Source organism: Oncorhynchus keta, chromosome 23, assembly GCF_023373465.1.
Source record: "Oncorhynchus keta strain PuntledgeMale-10-30-2019 chromosome 23, Oket_V2, whole genome shotgun sequence".
Classification (NCBI taxonomy): domain Eukaryota; kingdom Metazoa; phylum Chordata; class Actinopteri; order Salmoniformes; family Salmonidae; genus Oncorhynchus; species Oncorhynchus keta.
Window position 1 is genome coordinate 21,536,006 of NC_068443.1, and position 19,961 is coordinate 21,555,966.

Here is a 19,961-nt window from a genome sequence, read left to right on the forward strand (position 1 = left end):
TCACTGTTTCCTCATGCTCCTGCAAATGACATGTCCTTCAAAAATGTGCACATTGTATTCAGGCTCGGAGATAAGGTGCTCCATGTTTCCATGTTTGGTTTTTGATTTGGTTTAGTTTTATGATGTTGGCACCGCAGAGGAAAATGATCAGAGCAGCAAAGCTGGCTAGTCAAGTGGAGATCTGTTTCCTAAGGAAGGGTTGTGGCTTGGCTCATGCAGTTTTTCCTCATGAAGTGGTGGAAGCTGTGTCAAAGCAGTATGACTTTGGGACATAGCGATCTCCACTGCTTGTATAGTGCCATGCAGAGCACGCCATATTGTATGGAAGGAGCCAAAGCCTTGACACTTACACCCAGTGTTGGAATTGGTGGGGAACATTCCACCACCTCACAATCAAGTACAGTGGTATATGAAAAACAACATCTGTTTACAATGCCCAACCAAAAGGACTCAAATATGCCCCAACGTTTCACCACCTACAGTAATACACTTATTGCTCTGCTCATACTGTACATTAGCCTACATTCTACATTCGTCCTTGGCCTATAATGTGGCCACCGGCATCTGGGGTGCTGAGTGTAAGGACTCCCCCCTCTCTCTTTCTCTCTGTCACTCTCTTGTTTTCTGTATATCTTTCTCTCTATTGCGGTATTTCTCTCTCACCCTCTCAGTCCTGTAATGGCATGTTGAGAGGTCCCAGCGTGGATATACTGTAGACGTACTATGGTTTCAGTGATGTGTGTTGATATCTGTTTCCTATATATGCATTACAATTCAGAGCATCCCCCATGTACATTGTTTCAGATAAATCTATTCATAACTCTTCATTAGAAATCCAGTCATGGCAACAGTGTCAAACAGCCATTGATTTAAAGGGTCTAGTAAATGATTGTTCTTCACACTGCGTGCTACATTTGAGGCTGGCACAAAGGCTGGCACAAAGGCTGGCACAGAGGCTGGAACAGAGGCTGGCACTGCTTCAGATGTGAGTGGCACAAAATAAGCAGGAGATGATTGACCTGTATAGGACAGTGTGTTTTTAATGGTGGAGTGGTTGTACCCTGTAGATGCTTTACTCAGGTGATCGGTCTTACTTGGGATGGAAGGTTGGGCCAGTAAAATAAAATATCTTCATTTGAACAGTGTCTAGCAGCAGTTAAATAATCCTGCAGCAACAGGAATGTCAATTATTATGTGGATTATAATTCAAGGACATTTTTGTAGGGGTTGAGTCAGAAATTCTAAAGTGGAAATGAAAAATGTTTTAAGCCTAGTTAAACCTTGCATGTACTATACATTTGTATTTCCTGCTACGCAGGAAAGTTCTCTGTGACGACAGAGTGATCAAATTAAGATATTACATCTGTATGTACTAGCAAGCATGTGAAACTAGTTAACGACTCAGTGATCTTAGGGAAGTAACTAGAAGCATTTGGTACTGGACTGATTAGGTTACAGAAAGAGAAGAATTTGAATCATAATGTCAACTGTCCAGTGCACTGGGTTAAGTAGTCCAAGCACAATGAGTAGCACTGTTTTTGTTGTAGAAGGTTAACTTAAACCCAAATCCTCTAGGCTTAAGTCCCAGTCACTTCCTTCCAACTTCAACAAGCACTTGAAGTTGTTGATTCAATGTGACCAGCAGTAACACACTGAGAGTGGTCTTAGACACAGAGGCACTGAAGGTCAATGGCTAGTACTGTCTGTTATTAAAGCCTTAAGTGGGACTTATAGGTACCTCAAAGCCAGTTATCATCCCATTCCATTACTGGCATGAGGGTGGATGCCAGATTGGTATCTGTTTTCATGCCCAGGGTCTATTACCTGCAATCAGAGACCAACTCATTTAGATGGTGAATGAGATATATTGTAGTGTAAGAGTTTCCACATGTCATGGTGTAGAGTAGTGTGGAGTATGTGTACTAGGAAATTAGGAAAGCGGTCCTGTAAGTAGGTACTGGTGCAGTATCTGATAATTGCAATATATTCAGACCCTTATTTGGTGAGTTAAGGGTCTTTCCATTTCAACACAGTTCTAGCACAAAACCTCAAACTACGATACAGACTTGACATTTTCAGCTTGACTTGAGGTTAGAACTCAAACAGCAACTAAGGGGTCATATAAGTCCACACATAAGGGCATACATACTTCTGTGATTGTCTATTGGCTACTGTATGACTCAGATCACCAGGAATTCTCGTTGTCGTCAGAGCTCTCGCCAGGCGGTGGCTCCAGCCTCCGGCCGTCTCCATTCACCTCTAAGGTGTGAGATGACTGTCTACCGCAGACATTTGTCAATGTGGTCCCCCCACACACGCCACACAAACCACACACATATCAAACCACACACATATCGTACCACTGTGGAAATCCCCATCCTCAAAATATCTCCTCTGCCTTACTACTGATCAGTGCTTACCTCACAACCAACAACATGCCTTGAGACATTTTTTAAGATGTTGACCTGCTCATTAAAGGACTGGAGTGTTTACTATAGTGCTGGGTGGCCCCTCGGGTTCGAAGTCTGTTTGAGAAGACTTGTTTGGTTGGTTGCGGGCAATTTCTCTGCTTAGGGTCAGTATTGCATTCCATCGCTCACTGTGACAAGTGATTAACTATAAATTCACAGCCTCGCACATATGTACCAACCTATCTATACATCTGCTGTGGACAGTCAACATCATGCTTTGACTGAAACAAGTTTGGCTTTGTAGTTTGTATTAATACAGTACCAGGATGCTAACTTGAATAAAACAACTGATCAGGCTAGGCTACATGTTTTGACGGTTACATTCATGTTCCTTTCATCTTTAACATCACATTCAGTCATTAATTTGATTCATTTCACATATTGTAACACATTTTTCATACTGTCAAATGTTGATGTTCATTTGTAACCTACCTCTCTCACTACCACTCCCCGTCCTTCTTACCCTCTCTAACAGTGCCATAATCCATCTCATGTTGCAGACCATTCACCATTGTCCAACTAGCATTGCCATGTTGTCTGTCTCCTTAACAGAAAACTACCTCTACTAAAGCCACTAAAGGGACTCAAGGGATGATAACCACTAAATGTGAACCCAAACCTAGTAGACCGGAGACCACTCACAGTCACAAGACAACAAAGCTCCACGGACCAAAGCATTTTCTCACAATCCGCAAACTCTGCGGAAACTTTGTACGTGTAAACTTGCTCACAGAAAACATGTTTATCATGAAGTTTCTGTTCAGTGAATATTGTAATTACATAGTGGTAGCGGTTTCAGGGAAATATACATATTTTAGCTCGTTTTGAAGAATGTTGAAATGTAAACCAAATGCAGAACGTGATGATCTTATCTTTCGTTCTTCCCTTCCTTTAGTCAAAAGATCACAAGGGGAAGGATGGGAAGGAGAAGCCCAGTCTGAGCACAAAAGGTCTGAAAACACAGAAGAAGAAACCCCCAGATACAGCAGGTGTTCACAGTACATTAAAATGTGTCAACAATAGCTCACAGCCGTACAACACACACACAGTGACCGTTACCAGTCAAAACAAACTAACTCACACACAGCAGCACTCACAACATGTAACATGTGAGATGTAAACAACATGTGTTCTGAAAGCTTAGAGAGCGGGAGAAGAAAATAGACTTCCTTGAATGATACTATCTTGGAGCCACACAAAAGATAACCAATCGGCTAGTCACAGCAGTCTTCCTGTCAGATGTAAGCAACAGTATTGCACTAACAAGTACATCATGAAACCAAAACATCGAAGAGAATAAAAAAGATCAGACTGACACTACAGACAACCACCTGCCATCATCTTAGGAGGATACTAGGAGTGTGTTGACATTCTGAGATATTGTGCAATGATCTGATTAGAGTTACTAAAGTGAAAATCATGCAGGTGGTTGAATTAATTATAACTGTATCCCCTTGGCCATTCTGTTTGTTCCAATGCAGACACCATCTCCCTGAGGAAGCAGGCGTTGCTGCTAAAGGAGGTTCAGAAGCTCAACAGGGAGAATGCAGAGAGATCATCATCAGGTCACCAGCAGCAGCTTAACCCTGATGGCGTCTTGGACCTGGAGGCTGGATCTGGAAGGGCCTCAGAGGGGTTGGGGTCATCACAGACTGGGTCCCTCAGCCCGAACCTGCTGGACTTGATCCTCGAGGGCCCCAAGGCCCCCGTGACCGAAGAGGAGTCATTGTCTGAGGAGGAGAGGAAGGCAGCAGGAGATGGACTAAAAGTGGAGGAGAGGAAGGAGGAAGAGGAGGTCAGAAAGAAGCAAGAGAAGGAAGACCACCTCAGTGAATCGAAGTTCAAGGAAGAGGAGCGAGAGGAAGAGCTGTTGAAAATCACAGAGCAGTCTGAGGAGGTTAGAGGAGCAGAGGAGAGAGAGGGGAATAAAAAGGAGGAGGACAGTGCAGGCCCATCAGAAGCTGCTGATATGTCAGTTAAGGATCTCCCTCCTCTCCCACCCTCCCCTGAAGCTCCAGGAGAGACTGGCTCTATTCCAGAGAGGTAGAGTATCCCCTCTACCCTCCTCAATCCCTTCCTATTTATTTTATTTGATGTATTTCTTTGTTTCGTTCTCTGTCTCTCACTCTCTGTCCCTCTCATTCTCTCTCTTTATTTCTCTCTCTACTTCAGTACCATTCACTCTGTGATCCCTGTCTTTCAAATACACACACTAATTTCTAAAATAAACTCAGCAAAAAAAGAAACGTCCCTTTTTCAAGACCCTGTCTTTCAAAGATAATTCGTAAAAATCCAAATAACTTCACAGATCTTCATTGTAAAGGTTATAAACAGTGTTTCCCATGCTTGTTCAATGAACCATAAACAATTAATGAACACACATCTGTGGAGGCACTCACAGCTTACAGACGGTAGGCAATTAAGGTCACAGTTATGAAAACTTAGGACACTAAAGAGGCCTTTCTACTGACTCTACTGACCAAAAGAAAGATGCCCAGTGTCCCTGCTCATCTGTATGAACTTGCCTTAGGCATGTTGCGAGGAGGCATGAGGACTGCAGATGTGGCCAGGGCAATAAATTGCAATGTCAATACTTTGAGATACCTAAGACAGTGCTACAGGGAGACAGGATTGACAGCTGATCATTCTCGCAGTGGCAGACCACGTGTAACAACACCTGCACAGGATCAGTACATCCGAACATCACACCTGCGGGACAGGTACAGGATGGCAACAACAACTGCCCGAGTTACACCAGGATACACAATTCCTCCATCAGTGCTCAGACTGTCCACAATAGGCTGAGAGAGGCTGGACTGAGGGCTTGTAGGCCTGTTGTAAGGCAGGTCGTCACCTGACATCAGTGCCTATGGGCACAAACCCACCATCGCTGGACCAGACAGGACTGGCAAAAAGTGCTCTCCATTGACGAGTCGCGGTTTTGTCTCACCAGGGGTGATGGTCGGATTCGCATTTATCGTCAAAGGAATAGGCGTTACACTAAGGTCTGTACTCTGGAGCGGGATCAATTTGGAGGTGGAGGGTCCGTTATGGTCTGGGGCGGTGTGTCACAGCATCATCAGACTGGGCTTGTCATCATTGCAGGCAATCTCAACGCTGTGCGTTACAGGGAAGACGTCCTCCACCCTCATGTGGCACCCTTCCTGCAGGCTCATCCTGACATGACCCTTCAGCATGACAATGCCACCAGCCATACTGCTCGTTTTGTGTGTGATTTCCTGCAAGACAGGATGAGGAGGAGATGCACTGCAGTATTTAATGCAGTTGGTGGCCACACCAGATACTGACTGTTACTTTTGATTTTGACCCCCCCCCCCCCTTTGTTCAGGGACACATTATACAATTTCTGTTAGTCACATGTCTGTGGAACTTGTTCAGTTTATGTCTCAGTGGTTGAATCTTGTTATGTTCATACAAATATTTACACATGTTAAGTTTGCTGAAAATAAACGCAGTTGACAGTGAAAGGACATTTCTTTTTTTGCTGAGTTTATGTTTGTCTATTCCAGTTGTGAAGTACACAACAGAAGTGCATCCTCTCAGTCTCTGGAAGCTGCAGAACAGGACCAGATTGAAGAGTGCAGCACCAGCAGTAAGCGTCGTGTGGCGGAGGAAGACCTGGGAGTGGAGGACCACAAGAAGAGTCGGGTGGAGGGAGGAGCAGGAGAGGAATATGTGAGGCAGGGGGAGAAGGAGCAGGGGGAGAGGCAGGAGGAGGAGGAGGAAGGAGAAAGACCAGAGGATGAGGATGAGGGATGGGGCATCTTCAAGGCAGATGGGGTGGATATCCGTGTGGAACTGAAGGAGAGGATGGGAAAAGAGAAGAAGCCGGATCAGTCTACAGAAGTCAGGCAGTCTACTGTGGAACAGTTCTTCATTGGTGAGGACCAGCATTTTTATGGGGCACTGTGGCTTTAAGTCTGGGGGAAAGGTGATAAGTACTGAGGGAGGAACTTTAAATGCGCACACTCAACTCAACGATTCCATAAATCACACATTAATCTCAGTGGAAAACTGGAGTTACGCAAACAAATATTAGGATTTGTCCTGATATGAAGTCCAATAGATTTTTGATATGGTGGCTATTCTTTCTCTTTTTGTAGAAAATATTCATAATCATATTGAATTAGGGTATAAAAAAGCATGCTTCTTAGGAGTAACAAAGTATGAGAGTACTGTAGTCTGCATAACCAACATTGTATCTCCTTTCTCATGTTTACCACAGTGTGTTAGTTAGCACAGGATGATAACTTGATTATGAGGTACCATTAATAGAGCCACATGCTAACTGATTAACAATACAGCTTCTATTTCCCCTCCATGCTACTGTTTGCCAGGGCTCACTTGAAAAATAGATGTCAATCTCTATGTGACTTCCATGGTTAAATGGTTAAAAATGAAATAATTTTGTATCATATCTCCTTTAAGATAAAAGCTCTCCTCCTCCGGCTCCATTCAACCATCGGATGGTGTCAGCCAAACCAAACCAGATCAGCAACTTCTACACCATCAACAGAGCAGAGGTTCTCGGAGGGTAGGTGTACCTATCCTGTTCCTAGCGATACATAATGATTTGAACCACAAGGTCAAATTTGAAATGACTTTTCAACTTCAAATTCAAGAATAATTGTATCCATCCGCTGTGACCATTGTGAGGTTCCAAAGAGTAACATAAAATAGTGCCTGCTTAGGCCGATCGCTCCCCAGAGAGCACAGGCCATCAACGACTCCTCTCCATCGAGCTCTTTCCTACATTGTACTGAGTTATTATAAATTTGTCAATTATTAGTCGATTCTCCATTGTCTTTTGGAACCAAACTCATGGAACAAATTATATCTCACCTAAATCATAGACAGAGAGGAACAGAGGTCCTCAACAATGTTGAGTTGTGTAACCCTCCCCTCCTCTCCTCTCTTCTCCTCTCCCCTGGTTCATAACTCCAGAGTCAGGGCAGTTATTTTTACTGAAGGCCTTTGGGGTATGTGAAACCATACCCCCACTGCCAGCTGTGAGCTAATCTCTAAGTGTTAATCTACATTTTCAAAGAGAGGACCCTTACTCTCATTTAATGAATTAAAGGAGAAATGAACAATACAATACCTTCACAAAATGACATTACTTTCTTGTATTGGAGGAGAACTGATTTAGTATCCGAGGACATACTGATGAAATAGTTTTGATAGTTCAAAGTAGTTCATCTTCTGACTGTGCAATCCCCCTCCATTCAGGGGACATATTATCTGGATGAGTAACATTATAGGATTTGTGACTTACAGGTGATCGTTGTGCCAACTCTTAGTCAGAGGGAGAGGGAGTAAGGTTACGTTTATAAAAAAGAAAATGAGTCCGAAACTGAAGACACCTTACTTATTTTTCCGTCTCTCTTTTAGAGGTCGTTTTGGCCAGGTGCACAAATGCATGGAAAACTCCTCTGGTCTCACCCTGGCTGCCAAAATCATCAAAGCCCGGAGTCAGAAAGAGAAGGTACTAATTCTTATTGAGTAAATGTACTTGGAATATAAACTGAATAAACTACACTTGTTAAGGTTTAAAAATGCATCTTCGAAGGCTATGTGCGTTTTGCATGCATATAAAAAACCTCTACACACCTTGCAGCTTCCTTGAAAAAGTAAGTTATTTTGAAATACTTTTTGAGTATAATTCTTTTGTTGTTGAAAATGTGGAATTAGACATCTGAACATAACACTCTAAAAACCTTTTCACTCTAAAGAAGTGGATGGACGGGGATATGTTTCTTCCTCATTTTCTGATAAATTTTAAATTTGACACAGAATAGAAGAGCCGTACACTGCTTGCTAGCTGCAAACAAACATCTGACACCTCTCATTGTGTGGTTGGTGTGTGTTTGGCATGTAGGAGGTGGTGAAGAATGAGATCACGGTCATGAACCAGCTGGACCACGCCAACCTGATCCAGCTCTACGCCGCCTACGAGTCCAGGAACGACATCATCCTGGTGCTGGAATAGTACGTTGCCTCCATAGAACTAAATAAAACATATCAGCATTATATTGTACACTATATATACAAAAGTAAATGCCCCAATCTATAGGGCCAACTGTAAACTTTGGTGGATGAGGAATAATGGTCTGGAGCTAGCTAGCTGCATTTGCTAGCTCAGTAAGTGAAGCTTAAAGTGCTTGTCCTTCATTTTGGAAGAAATTGTTTTGTTCAAAACTGTTAAACTATTGCCTTTCTCACTCTTTGATTCAACTACTCACCACATTTTATACACTGCAGTGCTAGCTAGCTGAAGCTTATGCTTTCAGTACTAGATACAAGAGCTCTGATAGGCTGGAGGACGTCCTCCGGAAGTTGTCATAATTAGTGTGTAAGTCTATAGAAGGGGATGAGAACCATAAGCCTCCTAGGTTTTCTATTGAAGTCAATGTACCCAGAAGAGGATGGAAGCTAGCTGTCCTCTGGCTACACCATGGTGCTACCCTACAGACAGCGGTTGAGGCTACTGTAGACCTTATTGGCAAAGTAGTGTTTTAATCAGTTATTTGGTGATGTGATTATTTTTAGTATAGTTTTATCTAAAAAGGATAATTTTTTAAATGTTTTACAATTACATTTTTTAAATGAAATTTCACTGAGGAGGATGGTCCTCCCCTTCCTCCTCTGAAGAGCCTCCACTGGTGGAAAGCCTTCCTACGAGAGTGAAGGTTGTTATAGCAGAAATGGAGGGACCAACTCCATTTTAATGCCCATGATTTTGGAATGAGATGTTCAACAAGCAGGTGTCCACATACTTTTTGTAATGTAGTGTATGTCTATGGTTCTCTGTCCTCGCTGTCTGTTCCTTCCCACAATGTTTTGTCAACCCTCATCTTTAAGCTTAAATTCATTTGACATCATTTTTATGCCATGATGCCACTGTAGATAGAGAATACACGATAGGTCAGTGCACTGTCTTGTAGTATCTTTAAATAAATGGATTTTGAGGAAACTTGAATGAAATTAAATGATAGTGAATGTGTTCAGGAAAGTACAGCAGCATTTTGAGTCTACTGATTCAGACCATGGCACATGCAGTCTTTGCTTCCTAGCAACCCCAAGCTCAAGTCCTGTTTTTGGGCAATTTGTTTCATACGTTTCTGCAGCATCCTAATGTGTTTTTGTGTGTGTGATTGTAGTGTGGATGGAGGGGAGCTCTTTGACAGGATCATCGATGAGAACTACACTCTGATGGAGCTGGACACGGTGCTGTTCATCAGGCAGATCTGTGAGGGCCTGCAGCACATGCACAAGATGTACATCCTCCATCTGGACCTCAAGGTAGACTACCACACTGTGTTTGACAGGGGCGGTGAGCAAAAAAATACATACTTATTGCTTCAGATCAGTGTTAATGTGCCAGAGGTCATTGTTTTCCATAGCCACTGATGTTATTGATAGCATATCAGATTGTACACAACAGGCAACAATGGTTTCTATATACTACTGTGTTGCTATTGTTTCACCTTTTTCAGCCAGAGAATATTCTATGTGTGAGCAGAGTCACGAATAAAATTAAGATCATCGACTTTGGACTTGCCAGAAAGTAGGTTTCATATTCACATGAATCGTCCACTTGAATTAGCATAATTGTATATCATATATGATGTATCAGTGCATGCATCATTAAACTATTGTATTTGTATTGATAGATTCCCAATAAAAATAAGCATCTATTCCCCCTAGATACAAGCCCAGAGAGAAGTTACGAATAAATTTCGGCACCCCAGAGTTCCTGGCCCCAGAAGTTGTCAACTACGACTTTGTGTCATTCAACACCGACATGTGGAGCCTGGGAGTGATTACATATATGCTGTGAGTACACACTCATTTATTTATGGAACCTTTATTTAACTAGGCAAGACAGTTATGAACAAATTCTTATTTACAACGACGGCCTACCCCCCTGGCCAAACCCTAACCCGTAAGGTGCTGGGCCAATTGTGCGCTGCCCTATGGAACTCCCATAGCATTGACGCCTCTGGCACTGAGATGTAGTGACTTTAGACCGCTGCGCCACTCAGGAGCCCAAACGTACACACACACACACACGCACACACACGCACATACACGCATGCACACACACGCACGCACACACACACACACACACACACACACACACACACACACACACACACACACACACACACACACACACACACACACACACACACACACACACACACACACACACACACACACACACACAATAAAGACTCTTCCTCTTCTTCCACAGGCTAAGCGGTCTGTGTCCCTTCCTAGGTGACGACGACAATGAGACTTTGAACAACATTCTGGCCTGCCAGTGGAATTTTGAAGAGGCCGAATTTACAGACATCTCAGAGGAGGCCAAAGACTTCATCTCCAAACTCCTCATCATTAATAAAAGGTATCATACATCTGCTTGATTTCAAAATACAGTGCATTCGGAAAGTCTTCATGCCCCTTGACTTTTTCCACATTTTGTTGTTACGTTACAGCCTTATTCTAAAACAGATTAAATTGTTTTTCCCCTCATCAATCTACACACCATCATGACAAAACAAAAACAGTGTTGTTTTTTTTTGCTAATGTATTAAAAATAAAAAAAACAGATATCACATTGAATGGAGCTGGAGGTTAGGACTAATAACAAATAAGAACAGGATAACTAATGTAAAACATAGTGTGTTCGTAAAATGTATATGGGTTATGAACTTTTGTGAAGAGCACAGTTTGAAAGATATGGCAAATAGAAATCAAACCCGATGGACATCAGAAATAAATGGGAGGTTGAGGGTAGAGGAAAGACAGGGGTAAAAACAAACTAAATAGAACTATCGTAAAATAGACTGTGTCCATAAAATGTATATAGTATGTATAAGCTGGAAGTAGAGGCCTAAGCATTGTTGTTTACTACTCCAATTAGAGGAGGGGTGGTAGGGTTAGAAAGTAATACACACACACGCACACGCACACACAAAAGTTTGGACACACACATTGCTCAGTTTGGCTTGGCGGCCAGCTCTTGGAAGAGCCTTGGTGGTTCCAAACTTCTTCCATTTAAGAATGATGGAGGTCACTGTGGTCTCAGGGACCTTCAATGCTGCAGAAATCTTTCGGTACCCATCCCCAGATCTTTGCCTGTACACAATCCTGTCTCTGAGCTCTACGGACAATTCCTTTGACCTCATGGCTTGGTTTTTGCTCTGATGTGCACTGTCAGATGCGTCTTTGTATAGACATGTATGTGCCTTTCCAAATCAAGTTCAATCAATTTAATTTACCACAGGTGGACTCTAATCAAGTTGTAGAAACATCAAGGATGATCATGGAAACAGGATGCACCTGAGCTCAATTTCGAGTCTCATAGCAAAGGGTCTGGATATTTATGTAAATAAGGTGTTCTGTTTTTTCATTTTAAAACATTTGCCAAAATTTCGACAAAACCTGTTTTCACTTTGTCATTATGGGGTATTGTTTGTAGATTGATGAGGAAAACAATTATTGAATATATTTTAGAACAAGGCTGTAATGTAACAAAATGTGGAAAAAGTCAAGGGGTCTGAATACTTTCTTGAGGCACAGTATATTGCACCACGTATACTGTATATTTTGCAATAAAAATCTAAAATCTATTTTTCTTCGATTACATTTTACATCTGTTTGTATATATATATCTGTGTGTTTGTGTGTGTAAACACTGTGTGTTTGTGTGTGTAAACACTGTGTTTGTGTGTGTAAACACTGTGTTTGTGTGTGTAAACACTGTGTGTTTGTGTGTGTAAACACTGTGTGTTTGTGTGTGAAACACTGTGTGTTTGTGTGTGTAAACACTGTGTGTTTGTGTGTGTAAACACTGTGTGTTTGTGTGTGTAAACACTGTGTTTGTGTGTGTAAACACTGTGTTTGTGTGTAAACACTGTGTTTGTGTGTGTAAACACTGTGTTTGTGTGTGTAAACACTGTGTTTGTGTGTGTAAACACTGTGTGTTTGTGTGTGTAAACACTGTGTGTTTGTGTGTGTAAACACTGTGTGTTTGTGTGTGTTTTTCTACAGTTGGAGGATAGGTGCCTCTGAAGCGTTGAGACATCCTTGGCTCTCTGACACAGTCCTCCATCACCGTCTTCATGAAAAGGTACAGGGCACCCACTCACTTCTTATAGACAGGATAGGATGGGATCACAGCTCTTATGTTGCTACCATATTATGAAGTGGTGTAGTTCTACTGATTGGTTTGCTCTCGTTTTTTAAAATTGTTATTGACTTATCTTTGTGTTTTGCCTCGGTTTTACAGAAGAACATGTGTAACCGCTCACGCAGATCTTCATGCGTACCCACCACAGATAGTTGAGGTAAGTCTCTAACCCTTCCTTATCAAACCTCACACATTTTCTCCACTATGACACAATCCTACTGCATATTTGAACATTTGTGCAAATACCTCATATAATCAAAGGGGATGTTTTACCTAAAAGATATTGTTATATCCCACGTCAGGATTCAGCTCTCAATCTCAACAAAACAGTAATGTCTTCCTAGAGACCACCAGGTGTAGGCTTGTTTCAATATTTTCCCATGACAAGAAAGTCAGATCAGATTTAGCTCAGAAATGTTGACATTGCTGAAACTGAACTGTTTTCTATCCCTTTATGTTTTGAGCAGCATGATGACTTGACGGAGCCAGCGGTGGCCACTTGGACCAAGCCTGCTGTACACCTGTAGAACTACCAGAGCTTACCTGTATGAACACATTTAAACTGTTAAAACTCCATAGGTGGAGGAGTGTGTCATGTGTGGTAGTGCAAAACCAAGAGACAGACAAGGCAATTCAGCACTCAAAGAGGATTTATTAACTGGTAAAAAAAACACGGCCAATAATCAAAATCAACAGCTGGCCCTTTATGGCAATAACTGAATGTAATCGTATTCTTCCCCAGTGATTTATTTTCTCCCAGGGCAGAGAGAGCTTCAAACCGTCGTCATTGGGTGCTGACTGTTCCAATGGTTAGGCGTGTCCTCCTCACGGCTTTCTCTCTCCCTCTCTGAACGCAACTGCCTCCCCATGTTCTGCCACCCTAATTGCAGCCAGCTGTTCAAGATGTGCAGCTGCAGTCAATTAAGTCTCTGTGGAGAGATGCCACACATTGTAATGAGTTGTTTATCCACCAAGTGGGGCCAAAAGCCGGCCTTTCCCACCCTTACACCCCTCGGATGCTCACACACTGCCCATCCCTGCTTCAACTCGTGGTTTGTACAGGACAATGCCCCGATACAGTCAACTCTTGACCAGGCATGTAATCCAAGGCCATGGAGGTACACCCCTGGACCTCTAGGGGTCATACAACAAAGGTTGATGTTCATCATCTCCATGGTTCACCCTCTTCATGGGTCTGGTACTCGGCCACCTTCTGGGGCACACACGATAACTGGTTATTGAGAGGGGGAAGGCTCTCACCTCCATGCGTCTGTGCCTCCTCATCAGCTTTCCCGTTCTCCTTTGAATGACAGCGGCTCGCCTTTTTCCACTTGGGCCTCAGGGTTTCTGCAAAGTCTTGGGTTATTATCACAGAAATGTTCAGAAATGTTTGTTTTACCTCAGTTTTACCTCAAGCCCCTTTTCTTTCACAGGGCATTTCTTTTGGTCACCTCCAGCCCTTCTTGGAAAACCATGCTTCTTCAACATTTTCAAAATAGAGCACCCCGACAGCATGCCACCTGCCTCAGCTCTGTTCAAAGGACATTTGAAGGTCCATGCCAGGAGTTTGAGGTTTCTCCATTTCTGAACATCCCTTTTCATTGGTCATACTCACCACCACAGTGCCGTCTTGGACCTTTACCTCATGGGGCTCGCTGTCCCCTGGTGGTGTACATGATGGTAGTTGACCAGTTTCTGTGGAGTTGGAATACTCTCCCTGAGCCCCCCTGGTAACCAAGAGCTTGGCAAAGTCTTGGGTTACCATATAACCATCATCCATCTTAATGAACTTGCCTGACCATAGTAGGCCCCCTGACTCCCAGGCCCACTCTCCAACACTCCACCACTCCTGGGGAGGCTCAGTAACATAGTTGGTTTGTCAGGCTTACCCATGTCTTGTAGCTCTTCCATTCACGTTTGACTGGGTGGATGACTGGCAGAGCTCCACTACCCCCTTGGCCTCTTCCTGTCTTTAAAGGGGATTCTTCTTCTCTGGCTGTGACTTTTTCCTCTGCGTCGTGTCAGAGGTTTGACCTGAGGGTGAGCCAGTTGCCTCAACCGCCCTGTTGGGTTCTTTGTCTCACTGCCTTCTGTGCAATTGATCCACCTGCTGGCAGTTCTGTCTTCTGGGTTTTGGAAAGAAGACTCACGTCAACCATGGTTAGACACTTCAGACTTTAAACCTCTTCACTTCTGAATCACAATTCAACCTTCCTTCAGACCTCTTAACTCATGACGAAACACTCACCAGAGTATTGGGCTGCTTCCCTCTTGGCTGGTAGTGCCCTTCTACGGGCTCACCCCAGTCTCCCCACCAGTTTTTGATTTTGGCACACTGGAACTTCCCTGGTCTCTGCTGAATCCTATGGACCGCCATCTCCCTGTCACCACTTCACCATCAGGGGACCTTGAAACCTCTTCTGGGGAAAACAAAGTGGGAGAGTCATCAGTGGAATGTATTTGGACTGACATTCTTGTTGGTGTGGTTGTCCTGGGAACCCTCCGTGTAACCATGCTCTGGTCCAGGTTTTTTCTTTTTCGGGGTTCCTTTAATCTTCTCTGGCCATGGGTTCTGGACATACAGGCTGTTTTCTCTTCGGTCAAGGGGCTGTTCAGTGGTGTGGGTAAACAACTCACACGAAGGAGCAAACATGTCCCCTGAAATGGAGAGTGGGATTTGATCCCACCAGAGATCCGTCGCCCCCCTAGTCCAGGACTTGCCTCAGCAGATGGCTGTGTTGATGCTTTTCACGCAGTTGCACCTCAAGGCTACTTAGCCTCTCCTGCTCCTTTTTGAGCAACAAGAAGATCTGCTCCCACTTGGCCCTCGAGGCCATATTAGATGTCTCCAGCCTGTGAACGACATCCTGCATTTACTGAACCTCATTGCGTTTTCCACTTATGATTGCAATTCAGAGGCTTTTCCTGCCATGGACATCTTCTCCTCCATCAATTCCACCACTTGGCTTCCATCGCTGACTTCTTTGCCATCTCTTCATTCCTTTTCAATTCACTTATGAGGCTCTTCACTGCCTCCTGCTCAAGCCCTCTTGCTGCCTGCTCCTCTTCCAGACAGGCCTGCACATTGTTCCTCTTCATTGCTTCTCAATTACCTGGGCAGTTCCTGCTCGGTCTGCTTGCTCTTACTGCTTGTCCAGCACCTTTGTGGAAACCCCTGTTCGTTTTGAACTGGGGTGCAGCTTTTCTTCCAACAGGGCCAACATCCCAGCCTGGGCTTCCCCTTGTAGCTCTGCCCTCTGCCGGCAGATCTTTAAATTCTGGGTGCTGGCTACCTGCTCCATATGCTCACTCATGAGCTACCTCAGAGACCTCTAGGACCCTCTTCAGCTGCAGCTTTCCTGCCTCTAATTCTTCTCACCTGAGCTTTTCCTCTGAGCCGAGCATTAATTTTCATGAGCTTTTCAGATTGCTCATTGGCAGCATGAACTACCTCTTTAAGATAAATGTTCTCGATTCAGAACAGTGACCTCTTCTTCCAAAGTCACTACAACATCCTGGAACTTGGTCTTTTCCTTCTCACCTCTTCCCCTTGGTCCCTGCACTTCTCCTGCAGGCTGAGGACCATACTTGATTCTCTTTCAGTTGACTTTACAGCCAGGTTACCCTCTTCCTGTTGCTGAAAGTCTCCTCTTGCAAGGTGGCCATGACGCTCTTCTTGTAGGACGGCACACAGGCACCCCAGACGCTCCTTCAAGGCCTCTTTGCTGGTCTTCTCTTCTTCAAACTGCCTATTGAAGGCTTCCTTGGCCTGGTCAGCATCTAGTAGGGAGGCCCTCGTGCCCCTGCTGCCCCTGGGTGTCTGCTAACAGGCATCTGCTCACTTCTTCCTTTGCCTTCCCCCTTGAAGTATCAGCTGGCACTTCTTTGTTACAGCCACAGGTGGCGGTACTTACGTCTTGCTAAGCACTGTTCAGTCTTCCAGCAACATTTTTCATGTCACTGATAGCTGCAGTGATTTCTGGATCCACAAGGAGCTCCTTTATTAAACTAGGCAAGTCAATTATGAACAAATTATTTTTTACAATGACTGCCTACCCCGGCCAAACCCAGACGATGCTGGGCCAATTGTGTACCGCCCTTTGGGACTCCCAATCACGGGCGGATGTGATACAGCATGGATTCGAACCAGGGAATCTAGTGATGCCTCTTGCATTGAGATGCAGTGCCTTAGAATGCTGCGCCACCCGGGAGCCGAGAGTTATTTATGGCCGGTGAGAAACTCAAGACTACCTTCAGAGCTCTTCAGTGCTCCCTTATGTGTGGTGCTTAGTCCCCTCTGTCGCCAACCACCTCAAGGTTGAGGGACTTGACATCCATTCTTCTGCCAGCAGCATTTTCTCTTGTAAAAACCGACTTAAAAAACCCTGTCCTCACAGCCTACAGGGCACCATAACTTGTCTAAATGGTTGTTTCAGGTTTCACTACCACACGGGGACACTCACATTCTCCACCAGTGTAACAACTCCGTAGATGGAGGAGTGTGTCACATGTGTGGTAATGCAAAACCAAGAGACAGACAAGGCAATTCAGCACTCAAAGAGGATTTATTAAATAAATAAAGGTTTCACGGGTAGCTTGGGGAATCTTCATGTCCCAAAAGAATGTTCTCACAAAGAAATGAGGCCAATAATCAAAATCAACAACTGGCCCTTATGTCAGCAACTAAACATAAACGTAAGTCACTGGGGAAGATAATCTTTTACCCCAGGGCAGAGAGAACTTCAAACCTTCGGCATTGGGTGCAAACTGGTCCAATATTTGTGATAAAACTTTGGTGTGTCCTCCTCACGGCTTTCTCTCTCCCTCTCTGAATGCCACTGCCTCCCCATGTTCTGCCGCCCTAATTGCAGCCAGCTGTACAAGATGTGCAGCTGCAGTCAATTAAGTTTCTGTGGAGAGATTCCACAAGTTGTAATGGGTTGTTTAGCCACCAGGTGGGGCCTAAAGCCGGCTTTTCCCACCCCTACACCCCTCGGATTCTCACAAAACCTACACCTATTGAACTACACCTGTAGAACTACCAGAGCTGTGTGATGAATGGACAACACATGTTATCTTACTTTTACAAAGTAAAAGTACTATTCCCACAGTTTAGTGTGAAAGCGTAGAGCCCTTGAAGACTGGAGGGTGTAGTGAAAGATATTTAGCTAGATATGTGAATTTAATCTACAATGCAAGACAGTATAACAGAACACCAACACCTAACTGCCCTGATCTTGTAAATACTTTGGGGATTTTGTCAGACAAACTAGCTGAACTTTTATCCGAAGTGTGTTTGTTTCCCTGCTCATACAGTTTTACTGTTCTCTTCCTTCATGTGTGAATTCATTTTGATTCACACATCAGTTATCCACAATGCACCTCACAATATATGCTGTGATGTGACTCTGATCTCTTTTTAATTTCATTTTCTGCTAATGTAAAAGGGTTCCATGTTGAGTGCTGTACCCCACTTTTCCTCTGAATGTGAGTGTATTCATGCAAACCGAGGGATTTTCCTGTTTAATTTGACCGATAGATAGACCAATGTCATATGTTTGTTGTTTGTTTTGTGTTCTCGTGACATTTGGCGTAAATAGATAAAATATGCAGATGTGTGCTTAAACCCTTTAATGCGGATCTGGAGTACTTAACACTTTTTCGGTGGCATCAGTCTGGGAAGGCATTGTTAACCTGTTTTCATTTTCTTAAAATCTTTTGATCTGTTGTTTTAATTGCTGTTGATATATTCTATATTGTATTTTTGGAAAAGCTGTGCTTTCTCGAAGGAAAGAGTTGTACAGATGGAAATGGTTGTGAACAATGTTTTGTAACAAGATGATTGGCAAAGTAAAAGAAATGCCTCCCAGAATCAGGGTCTGCATCTAAGGGTTAAGTTCGTTATGATTCACACACACACACACACACACACACACACACACACACACACACACACACACACACACACACACACACACACACACACACACACACACACACACACACACACACACACACACACACACACAAACAATTGGTGTGGTCTGTTTTCAAGCTCTAGTATGTCCACTTTATATTGTTATTTATTTAAATCAGATGAATTCATCAAACTAATCATAGCATTGAAGGAAAAATACCTTGTTAGAAGTGACATGTTCCTATGTCTGTAGTCATGTCCTAAATTGTACTTGTTCATGTGTGTATAAAAAACAAACATTTTTACTTTAAATTCAAATAATCCAAGTCTTATCATTTTTATTTAAAAACCTTTGTTTAAGATTAAGCAGGTAATTTTTATTTGGCCTTTGTTGTTCATTTTAATTGATGAAAGCATGTTTTTGGCTTGCATGTGCTCAGTAAAACCAATATAGTACATATATGACACATGATGCATCATTATTTCAATGTGTACGGTTGGGCTTAATAATTTGCATTGTTAATATTGATGTTTGTTAATGCTTGTCTGCATGTTATCATATTGTAATCAAATAAAAACGACTTTATTACCTTCCATGAAGGTTGGCTATTGGAAAGTATACTACCTATTAGATTAAAATATTGCTAGTATTGAATGTTTTAAACTTTTTATCATTTCCTCTATGGTATATATATTTTCTCAGGTGTACAGATGTATAGACCGTGAAATTGCTTTCTCTTGTCCACTGAACATTGATCGTCATTGTTTTGAAGGTTAGAGTAGAATAGATTCTGTAAAATCTTTTCTATATAAAACATTGTCCTTTTTCTGATCCAAGCAACAGAGTGAAAAGCATTTTGAATTCGATATGCATTTGGAAGTGTTGTCGCATTAAAAATGAAATAAATATTACAGAGAAAGGAAAAACACCTTTATTATCACAAGTGTCTTTTCATTGAAATTATCTGTAAAGCAAAACTGTGCTGTATTGCCAATGTTAAATTAGAATACATCTTTAGATCTGAGTCCCGTCACTCAGTGTTGGTGGGTTCCTGAATGTAGCTCCTGTAGCTCAAGGCTCAACCAATTCCTATGGGTTTCTGATAATGTTGCCCACATGTCCAGCAGAGGGCAGTGAAACTAGGAAAGAAATCAGTATCCAACTCACAATTTCAATATATACTGAACAAAAATATAAAAGCAACATGCAACAATTTCAACGATTTTACTGAGTTACATGTCAAATTAGGAAAGCAGTCAATTGAAATAAAAGAATTAGGCCCTAATCTACGGTTTTCCCAAGACTTGGCAGGGGCACAGCCATTGGTGGGCTTGGGAGGGCATAGGCCCACCC

At 43.0% G+C, this 19,961-nt stretch overlaps 1 protein-coding gene across 6 annotated transcripts in view; it reads left to right on the plus strand.

Moving 5' to 3' along the window:
- mylk4a (myosin light chain kinase family, member 4a) overlaps nucleotides 1-19,548 on the plus strand; it is a 36,730-nt gene extending 17,182 nt beyond the window's left edge. For 2 of the 6 annotated variants that reach the window (XM_052476819.1, XM_035799773.2), the window contains exons 2-14: nucleotides 3,367-3,421; nucleotides 3,953-4,514; nucleotides 6,002-6,372; nucleotides 6,921-7,026; nucleotides 7,884-7,977; nucleotides 8,371-8,480; nucleotides 9,653-9,794; nucleotides 9,989-10,059; nucleotides 10,200-10,328; nucleotides 10,750-10,902; nucleotides 12,552-12,630; nucleotides 12,790-12,847; nucleotides 13,158-19,548. In XM_052476819.1, coding sequence (XP_052332779.1) covers nucleotides 3,367-3,421; nucleotides 3,953-4,514; nucleotides 6,002-6,372; nucleotides 6,921-7,026; nucleotides 7,884-7,977; nucleotides 8,371-8,480; nucleotides 9,653-9,794; nucleotides 9,989-10,059; nucleotides 10,200-10,328; nucleotides 10,750-10,902; nucleotides 12,552-12,630; nucleotides 12,790-12,846 — 1,929 coding nt within the window. In that variant the 3' untranslated portion in view covers nucleotide 12,847; nucleotides 13,158-19,548. Of the gene's footprint in view, nucleotides 1-3,023; nucleotides 3,183-3,366; nucleotides 3,461-3,952; nucleotides 4,515-6,001; nucleotides 6,373-6,920; nucleotides 7,027-7,883; nucleotides 7,978-8,370; nucleotides 8,481-9,652; nucleotides 9,795-9,988; nucleotides 10,060-10,199; nucleotides 10,329-10,749; nucleotides 10,903-12,551; nucleotides 12,631-12,789; nucleotides 12,848-13,157 lie in introns of all 6 variants that reach the window. The other 4 variants (XM_035799774.2, XM_035799772.2, XM_035799770.2 and 1 more) reach the window with 3 other exon arrangements.
- Nucleotides 19,549-19,961: the final 413 nt, after the last annotated feature.